The sequence below is a fragment of the Oncorhynchus keta genome, chromosome 7 (genome assembly GCF_023373465.1).
Source record: "Oncorhynchus keta strain PuntledgeMale-10-30-2019 chromosome 7, Oket_V2, whole genome shotgun sequence".
NCBI classification, from domain to species: Eukaryota; Metazoa; Chordata; class Actinopteri; order Salmoniformes; family Salmonidae; genus Oncorhynchus; species Oncorhynchus keta.
This window is the reverse complement of record NC_068427.1, coordinates 19,130,092-19,139,169: the sequence shown is the minus strand read 5'-3', so window position 1 is coordinate 19,139,169 and position 9,078 is coordinate 19,130,092. Positions and strand designations below refer to the sequence as shown.

The 9,078-nt window shown below is 40.1% G+C and overlaps 2 protein-coding genes across 5 annotated transcripts in view; one reads left to right on the top strand and one right to left on the bottom strand.

The window, feature by feature from the left end:
• Positions 1 to 273: 273 nt before the first annotated feature.
• Positions 274 to 3,085, bottom strand: fundc1 (FUN14 domain containing 1). 2 transcript variants are annotated; one of them, XM_052522121.1, is made up of 5 exons: positions 2,987 to 3,085; positions 2,318 to 2,477; positions 2,008 to 2,083; positions 1,596 to 1,741; positions 274 to 1,423 (listed from the first exon to the last, which is right to left on the bottom strand). In XM_052522121.1, exons 1-5 carry the CDS (start codon positions 3,003 to 3,005, stop codon positions 1,408 to 1,410), a joined length of 417 nt encoding a protein of 138 aa, XP_052378081.1. In that variant the 5' UTR covers positions 3,006 to 3,085; the 3' UTR covers positions 274 to 1,407. The 2 variants fall into 2 exon arrangements, with proteins under 2 accessions (XP_052378081.1, XP_035629503.1); XM_035773610.1 differs by having other exon boundaries at positions 1,613 to 1,741; positions 2,987 to 3,084.
• A 1,940-nt stretch (positions 3,086 to 5,025) lies between these two features.
• kdm6a (lysine (K)-specific demethylase 6A) overlaps positions 5,026 to 9,078 on the top strand; it is an 80,758-nt gene continuing 76,705 nt past the window's right edge. For all 3 annotated transcript variants that reach the window (XM_052522118.1, XM_052522117.1, XM_052522116.1), the window contains exons 1-2: positions 5,026 to 5,513; positions 5,647 to 5,710. In XM_052522118.1, the coding sequence (XP_052378078.1) occupies positions 5,344 to 5,513; positions 5,647 to 5,710 (234 nt within the window). In that variant the 5' untranslated portion in view covers positions 5,026 to 5,343. The remainder of the gene's footprint in view (positions 5,514 to 5,646; positions 5,711 to 9,078) is intronic.

Sequence of the window (9,078 nt, the reverse complement as noted above, 5' to 3'; positions counted from 1 at the left end):
CTTGCGTTGCCCGGCAACAGTGCAGCGTCAGAATCCAGGGTTGCAACATTCTAAGAAAATTGTAATATTGCAGAAACATTTTGCTACATTGTAACATTTTATGTACAATACACAAGCTAGACATAATAATGATGACTAACTTGAAAGATGAAATCTGGCAGATGAAGGTAATTTTACTCAAATAGTAGGACAGGCAATTAACTGCACCCTAAATTCATAGCTGTAGGAAGGACACAGACATTCTTTCATCTGAAATTAAAAATGAAAACCATGATTGCTGCATTGTCTTTTATTAAGGATATATACACAAAGTACAACAACACTGTCATTCAATAACAAAGGTAAATAGCTTTTCTGTGAAAGAGAAGAGGCTACACTACCTCTAAGCAAATATTGCACTGCTTGTAAAGACAAAATAATATATTGTCATAGTAATCCTAAATCACTCAATATAACGTGACTGAAGAATTAATGCATACAATGAAAATGACATGTCATGCATAGTTTCCTGAGCAACATGATGCACTGCATGACTTGAGTATACTAGCGGTGTAGGACTATTGACAAAAATAACAATATAAACAAATTAACTGGAAAAGAACTGGACCCAAATGTAATCAATAAGGTCAGAATTACAGCCCAATAAGGTGTGTACCTGTAACTAATGCAACAGTACACTGTATGTATACTTCTACATGATGCATGGGAGTCTGATGGACCCCAAAGGTCGATCTCAATAAATACAGCTTAGATTGCAATGTGTGGCGTCTTCCTATCCGTTTTACATACATGTACGTACACACTTTGATCTCCAGCATCCGCTCAAAGCAATTGAATGAGTGTATGTTTCTATCTTTTCATATGATGAATACATGAGTCTGAGTGGGACAGGACCACTAGATCCCATGTACAGGATCACAACACCTGTGTGCTCTTACAGAGTGTTGATGGACTGTTTTGTAGACCAGTATTTCCCACAAGACCCACTGACTCCTTTTAGGTCATGCCTGATTTTCTTGAATCAGAGCTGAAACCTGACTAGAAACATGGTTTTGTTTATTCGGTGGAGAAGCAGAAAATCCTGGTTACAGTTTCAAGTGGCACTAAAACCAAGCATTTAGCATTTACATGGTAGATACATGGGTAGGTATTGTGTAACTGTAGGTACACATTACAGAGTATTTACAAGTGCACTACCCTTTTGTGGTTTGTGTAATTACACTTTGGCTCATTTTGATATATTGTGCATCTGTTCTTGTTTTTCCACCACCATTTAAGAAGGGCACGACAGACAAGACCTCTCAAAAAAAAGCCTTAATAAACTGCAGGTCTCTATTTTTATATCTTAGGATGCCAGACCAAGCAAAAAGCCTCCAAAGAATCCACTGGTGATGATTACATTTGTCTTCACAAACTCTGTGGACTGCAAGAGAGAAAGACAAATAAATATGCACATTTCACCAATTGAATTAGTAGTATGTACAATTAAGCAAAGTCAATATTATGTTGATAGGTGTAGTTAAAATCACATTGCTTTGCCCCTTGTAGGATGAATACAATTCTGCATTATTAAATGTTAGACATGTTATGATTACCAGCTACAGTGGGCTACCTGGTCAATAAGTGAGTTAAACTCTGGTACAGCCCTGTCAGCATTCTTCTTCAGGTGTCTCTTGGCTTTGTTGACATCCTTTTCCACTCTCTTCCAGTCCACCTGCACATAGCCACTGTGGTTGGCTATCTGGAGATTAGAATAGGAATAGAAAGTTTATATTTTCAGGATGACAAAGACCCAGAACAAAAACATAATGTATTGTAATCCATGACAATAAGTATTGTGGCTAATAATGATATTCAGACAGTCCTATGAAATGTGTTTATGAAACATTCAGATGTGTTATTCATTGATGCATCCAAGTCCAAGCTCCTCTTTGCAGTGGGTGGCCAGCTGACAGAACTCATTTAGACTTTTACACTATAAATCAAAACCTTGTGTTGAGTTCCTACCTGTAATAACAGGAATCCTCCACCTACAGCGGTGGCTGCAATCTTCCCCACCTTCTGGAAAAGATATCCTGCACACCTGCCAGTGAGAGACAATGCAAAACTCAAATGACACCCTATCCCCCAAAAGTGCTCTGCACTATACATGGAAAAAAGCATAATCTACAGAAGAAGCCTTTGTATTTTGACCATACCATGCAGAAAGCACAGTAGCATTGAATAACATGTGTGAGAGAAATCACATGATACTAAAGAACAGTCCTGAGGATGCTTAGCATAATCAATAAACCCTGGCCGGGCCTGCATGACATACCAGCCACTCACTCCCCCCAGTGCTATTTGTGTGGCCACCGAATACTTCTCAGACATAGGACCCGAATTGTTCCCACCAAATAGGCGGCCCCACCATTGTTGACGTCTGGCATATTCTGTCAGGTAGATCACCTCGCATGTGTCGTCTTCATTCTCTGGGTCTTGGGAGACAAACAAAGTTGAGCTTGATGTACAAAGGGAGAATAATTAGCAGCTGTACAAGTATTTTTTTGTAATCCTTATCAGAAATGTGGTTAATTTGGCCATATGCCATTGCCAATTCTGTTTCGTTTTCGTAAGTGGGAGTCTACAAAAAAGTCGCCTAATGTAAATCATGTAGAAGGAAAAGAGGATAGAATCTAACATTTCTAGACATATTTGGACGTAAGAATCAATCCGCGTATGTGGGGAAATATAATTCTAAAATGTAAAGTAGCAAACCGTTATTGTAGCCACTAGCCAATCATAATCATCTTCATAGAACCTATGACGTTGATACATGGAAACACACCGCCGGAGTGCGATCAGAGACCGAGAGAATAGGTCAAACAGTTGTTTTGCGAGTACGTTTGGATATGATTTAATGCTCGATTAAGTACATTTAAGATGCAATCATTTGTCCAAACATCGAAACATAAAGGTCGTTTTTGGTTTGAGTGCGGCCACTTACCCTCTTCACGATCCGCCATTTTGGAGTGCTCTGACTTGTAATGTTGACAAACGCTGTCCCAGGCATGATAGGATGGTCATGGGAAACGTCGTTTGCATAGTTTGTCAGACAGTCAAACATTTTAATTTCATGCATTGGTTATAAAAATATCATGCTTATTTAAATAACCTTATTGGAAAGTCTCAATGCAGTTTATCATTCAATGCAATTGTCATGAATTTAGGTTTCCTCACAAAACAAAACTGACTTAAAAAAACGTGTAACTTTTAACCAAAAATGTGCCCATTTGTATACAAATTATACATATGCACATATGCACAGAATAGGCTACTTCAGTCTGCGATTGAGGAGCAGATTCGGTTCCCTAGCTATAATAGCTGAGTGATGTCTGTAGCCTAAATTACTCTGATGAATGTTTTAATGTTTATTTTTTGTAATTCACATTTACAATCATCTAAGTCATCTAAGTCATTTATGAATAATATAGCCTTTGGTACTTAATGTAAATTTAATGTGATAACATTAAACTACACATGTGAAAACATCATCACATGTTGTAATTCAAAAAGACAATTTCACATGAGGAATTTCCCTTGAAATCATGTGATTTTCTGTAAGGGTGAGCTTTATGTAACTAGGCCTATTCTATGACTGCATGAGCGGTTATTATTTAATTTTTTATTAAAAGCCAAAATCCAGAGTCTGTGTTTCATCCCTTCGGCAAACAAACAATTTAACTGACACATTTTATCAGACTGACTCCAAGTGCAAAAGTTCTCTTGTGTTTCTACAGTATTTCTACAATGCTAAATTATGTAAAGTTGAATCTTGGGTAAAATAATAAGCAGATTTGGTAGGCTTATGAATATTGGGCTTGCTGCCTATGTGTTTGATAACCACTATGCTTAATTGAAACCAGGAGTTTGATTTGACCCCTTCCTTTGTCCCTCATAATTCACTGCTTCCTGTTCCAACACAGTGACAGGTGGCCATCTATCTCTGCCACCATGACAGTGATGACATATTTACAGCCCAGCCAATCTGTGGCAGCAGAGTTGTGGATATTCCAATCAAACTGGAAAGTGACCTATGCTCTGAGTTATCATGTCTGATTGACGAAGCCATATCTTCTGGAGGAGACAAGAACAACATCCAGTAGGATCAAGACTCCCCATATACCAGATCAAAGATCAGCTCTTCCTCCAATACCCAATCCTTCACCTTATGCCATATGAGTTGAACATTGAAAACAGCCCGAAATCCCCAAGGCCTGTTGTGTTGTGATGGGCATGTTTTGTCAGCTCCCATATGAGTATTCCAGCATTAGGCCATTGGCATATGTCTGAAGATATCTTTCCTACAATGGCATTTTGCAAAGAGATACTTGTCTATGCATAAACACTTTAGGTAACGGATAGTGGGGAATGTTGTTGAGGACAGGACAGTCTTGGGCTGATTATGAGAGATTGCTTGCTGTCAGTTAAGGTAAACTAATGTGAACCTATTAGCATCAAGCAGTCATAGTGAATAGGATAGGTATGTTTATAAAAATGTATATTACACTTTAAGATAAGAGGTTTATACGTGAGTATAACACATTTTAGTGTAAGTCTATATATTAGGGATCTGTTTGATATAAATATAGGAACAGAACCCATACATACAGTGATAATAGACAATGAGATACAACTATGACAGCCATACTAATAGTGAATAGTGCTATAATTTTGTAAATCACTTATTACACTGTTATAACAAGCTGATAACAACTCAATCCCATCAAATGGCAACACTTTAGTGATCCTTGGAAACTGAATTTGCTGACCTGTACCCCGTCTCGTACTAGAAACACAGATACCTTAACCAATAATATACTTCAAAGTACAGTTAAGTAAATCATAATACAACACGGGAAACCAATCCAAAGAAGCTGAGGAGACGCGTGAAGTTGATGGTTTGTTATAAAAGTGTGTCTGATCAGGTCACATGACTACACACAGATACATTCATTGGTTACGGAGAGGAGAGGGCGTTCTTACGGTGGCGGCGTGCGTTCGCCTGTGTGACAATTACAACAACTTTGAGCTGTTCTGTGGGGGGAAGTTTATGATATTACCAAATAACGCCATATCGTAAAATCCGGCATCAACTCTACTCCATGCATTAATTGGCAATTAATACATGTAGTATTGTGTGTACAACCATGCGAGAAGAAGGCTTTTTTGGACGGGTCTTGTTTTTCTTGAGGATTTGGCAATCACTCGGCTAAGCTACGTTTTCAGTGCTGGATAAGGTGGTGTACTTTCGTTCTTATTATATTTTGGTGGAGTTTGTCGCCGCTTCCCTGTTGCTTTTTCATGAAATCGTGCGGAGTGTCGCTCGACGTTGCTGCCTCTGCTACTGCTCGAAGTCTCGGCGCTGCTGGTGATGAGGAAAATAAAATGGCGGCGGGAAAAGCGAATGAAATAGAAGAGGACTTTCCGAAGCTAACATCGCAGGAGAGAGAAAGCTTGGTCAAAATTGACAGGTTCGCGAATTAACAATGCACTTCTTTTGTATATGTTTTTCTGTGCTGAGTTTTCGTGCATTCAATTCTTAAAAAACGACGTATATATCCCCAAAGTAATACGGAACCGCCTGTGTTGTCCTATACTTTGCAGTTCACTGTTTGGATTTCAGAGGCTTCATGAAGATGGCGCCAGAACGAAGGCCTTACTGTTAAAGGTATGTCACAGAGGACCAGTTCGCCCGTCTCCGCTAGCACTCTTGATCCCTGCATATCATCTGGAATAAGTGCCAGGGATCTCACAAAACCCTGCTTGAAAGCTGGATATTTACTAAACTTCACTAAAATCCCATTCCATTAGCAAGGGGCCAAGCGGATTTAGCAAGTGAGTGAAGATTACATCATGCCCTATCCAGTGTGAATAGTTTTATGTTGACTATCACCAGTCATGCACTTATAGTATATCACAATAGGATAGATCTGGCTTTGGAATTACATGGTAGCAAGCCAGTTAATATTATTACCACAATTTTATGTTGCTGGCTATGTTAATTCTTGGGGGGCATTGCTGGCCGGTGGCTGCACACTTTTGACAGCTGAACAAACAAGACTGGTTCTAACTGGAAGGCAATAAGTTGCTCAGGAAATCATCATTCTAATGTCCGTCCCAATGTCACCAACTTCACTTGGTGCTGAAATAGTGGCCCTGGCAAGTTGTAACATTATGCACGCGCTGCAATCAACGATGGACAGCTCACGACCATGAACGTTTTCACGGCCCAAGTTAGGAGCGTCCTGTCCGGTGTAGCTGAATAACCCGTGTATACTTAGCTAGCTGCTGTTAGCATACCGTACATGTCCTGTCTCATATATTGCCAGGTCATTGGTGTCAGGTTTGCTCGAATGGTATGTTGTTTTGTTAATTTAACGTAATAAGTCACTAGTAATAGCTGCGGATCAGCCCAAGATGGCGGGGTCGGTGGGAGAGGAGTTGGCTAACTAACGTTAGCTAGCTAGTCCATATAAAGCCAGCAAGCTACGTTGTCTACTATATATATAAACTAAATGTAATATATTAGCATGATATTATTTAACTGCTAAGCATTGAAGCAAGATGAGTAACAAAAAACGTTTTGTTTTTCGCTGCTGTTTTGATTATCCGTCGGTAGTTTGTGTAATGTAACATTAACTAACGTTAGCCACCAGTGGTGGAAAAAGTACCAATTGTCATACTTGAGTAAAAGTAAAGATAACGTTAACTTAATAGAAAATGGTTCACGTAAAAGTGAAAGTCACCCAGTAATATACTAACGTTACTTGAGTAAAAGTCTAAAAGTATTCGGTTTAAAATATACTTAAGTATCAAAAGTAAATGTAATTGCTAAAATATACGTAAGTATACATTTCAAATTCCTTACATTAAGCAAGCCAGACAGCACCATTTTTATTTACAGGTACCAAGGGACACACTTAGACACTCAGGCATAATTTTCAAATGAAGCATTTATGTTTAGTGAGTCTGCCAGATCAGCGGCAGTAGGGACGACCAGGGATGTTCTCTTGATAAGTGTGTGAATTGGACAATTTTCCTGTCCTGCTAAGCATTCAAAATGTAACATACTTGTGGGTGTCAGGGGAAATGGATGGAGTATAAACTACATTTATTTTCTTTAGGAATGTAGTAAAGGAATAGTAAAGTACAGATACCAACAACCCCAAAAACTACTTAAATAGTACTTCCAAGTATTTTTACTTAAGTACATTACACCACAGCACTAGGGATCAGTAGGTATCTGGCTAAATTGGCAAGATAAGGTTGTAGCTAGCTAAGGTTGTAGCTAGCTATGTCTCCAGTGTGTCATCAACATGTGGCTATCACCACAACCCCAACCAAAGTAGTTTGCCGATTGTCTAGTAATTTTTTTACCCTTTTGATTCTCCAGTCGCCACCATATTATGTCATACATTTTAAGAAACAAATCCAAGATTAGTTCTGCAGCAGACAAGTATTATGTCAGAGCTCGGGCTCTTATTGGTGGGACACTTGGGGCCAGCTAGCTCACGCACCGACTATACACGCGCTAAGCACTTTGTTTTGAAAAGAGGCGTCTTTATATGAACTACTCTTTGCAGTCATGTTTGTGATATATATATATATATATGAACATGTCCCATTCACTTTGGATTTGCACCATCATATAACTGCGAAAAGCTCAAATAATATCCAGTGTGGTTACGGGGGAAGGGAGGTTTGTGGACCACCGATTTACCCCACACTACTATGTATAGACGCATGGCTGATGAAAGACACAAGCGTAGTAGGCCAGTTACTTTCTGGTGTACTTCTCCTTTTTGTATATGTATTCTGAGATTTTGTTTAGTCAATTAACCAAGTTGAAAACCATTAACCTAACTCTGTCATCTTCATAATGCAACACTGGTACATTCATATTTATTTGACTGGTTAGGTAATGAGTCACTCTGTGAGACTTTGATGTTATGAATAATGTCTGATATAATGAGTAGAAATGTTGCTGATGCAGAGCAGAGAGAGCTATGCTTCTGCTGCTGCTGAAACTAAAAACATGTCACTTAAGGGGATTCGGACCACTGGGGATCCAGCCAGCACGACACAGAACCTTCCTCCTTTTCCCCTTTTATTTAAACCCTCTCCTCTTGGCTTCGACACATGGCATGCTTTTAGCTGATAATTAAGGAGAGAAAACAGAGCGCTAGTGTTTGCTCTGGACCCGCTCCATAAAGAGAGGTAGAGAAGAAAAGGGTTGCCTTAAATTGGAAAGATTTGTTTGGTTACTGTACCGTACCATGTATGCACAAGTTCCTATTATAGAGAGGAACGCTTTAATTTTTTTTAGGTTCTTCATGCCAATGGATGGACAGGCAGAAAGGGTAAGCTTCATGTAGGCTAGCCTTTATTAGGGCATATTTGGGGAGGTGGTTGGAGGTACTGTAGTGCCCACGAAGCTCATCACTAAACTAAGACCCTGGGACTAAACACCTCCCTCTGCAACTGGATCCTGGACTTCCTGACGGGCTGCCCCAGGTGGTAAGAGTAGGCAAAAACATGTCTGCCATGCTGATCCTCAACACTGGGACCCCTCAGGGGTGTGTACTTAGTCCCCCCCTGTATTCCCTGTTCACTCACAGCGGTGGCCAAACACGACTCCAACACCGTCATTAAGTTTGCTGACGACACAACAGTGGTAGTCCTGATCACTGACAACGATGAGACGGCCTATAGGGAGGAGGTCAGAGAACTGTCAAGTGTGGTGCCAGAATAACAACCTCTCCCTCAATGTGAGCAAGACAAAGGAGCTGATCGTGGACTACAGGAAAAGGTGGGCCGAACAGGCCCCGGTTAACATCGGCGGGGCTGTAGTGGAGTGGGTTGAGAGTTTCAAGTTCCTTGGTGTCCACATCACCAACAAACTATCATGGTCCAAACATACCAAGACGGTCATGAAGAGGGGACGACAAAACCTTTTCCCCCTCAGGAGACTGAAAAGATTTGGCATGGGCCCCCAGATCCTCAAAAGGTTCTACAGCTGCACCATCGAGAGTATCC

Excerpts from the sequence above, each read along its gene's own strand:
- fundc1 (XM_035773610.1), bottom strand. Across the intron at positions 2,084-2,317 it reads CTGGGGGGAGTGAGTGGCTG|GTGTGCAGGATATCTTTTCC; the intron begins GTATGTCATGCA and ends TCTCACTGGCAG. Across the intron at positions 1,742-2,007 it reads GAGGATTCCTGTTATTACAG|ATAGCCAACCACAGTGGCTA; the intron begins GTAGGAACTCAA and ends TCTAATCTCCAG.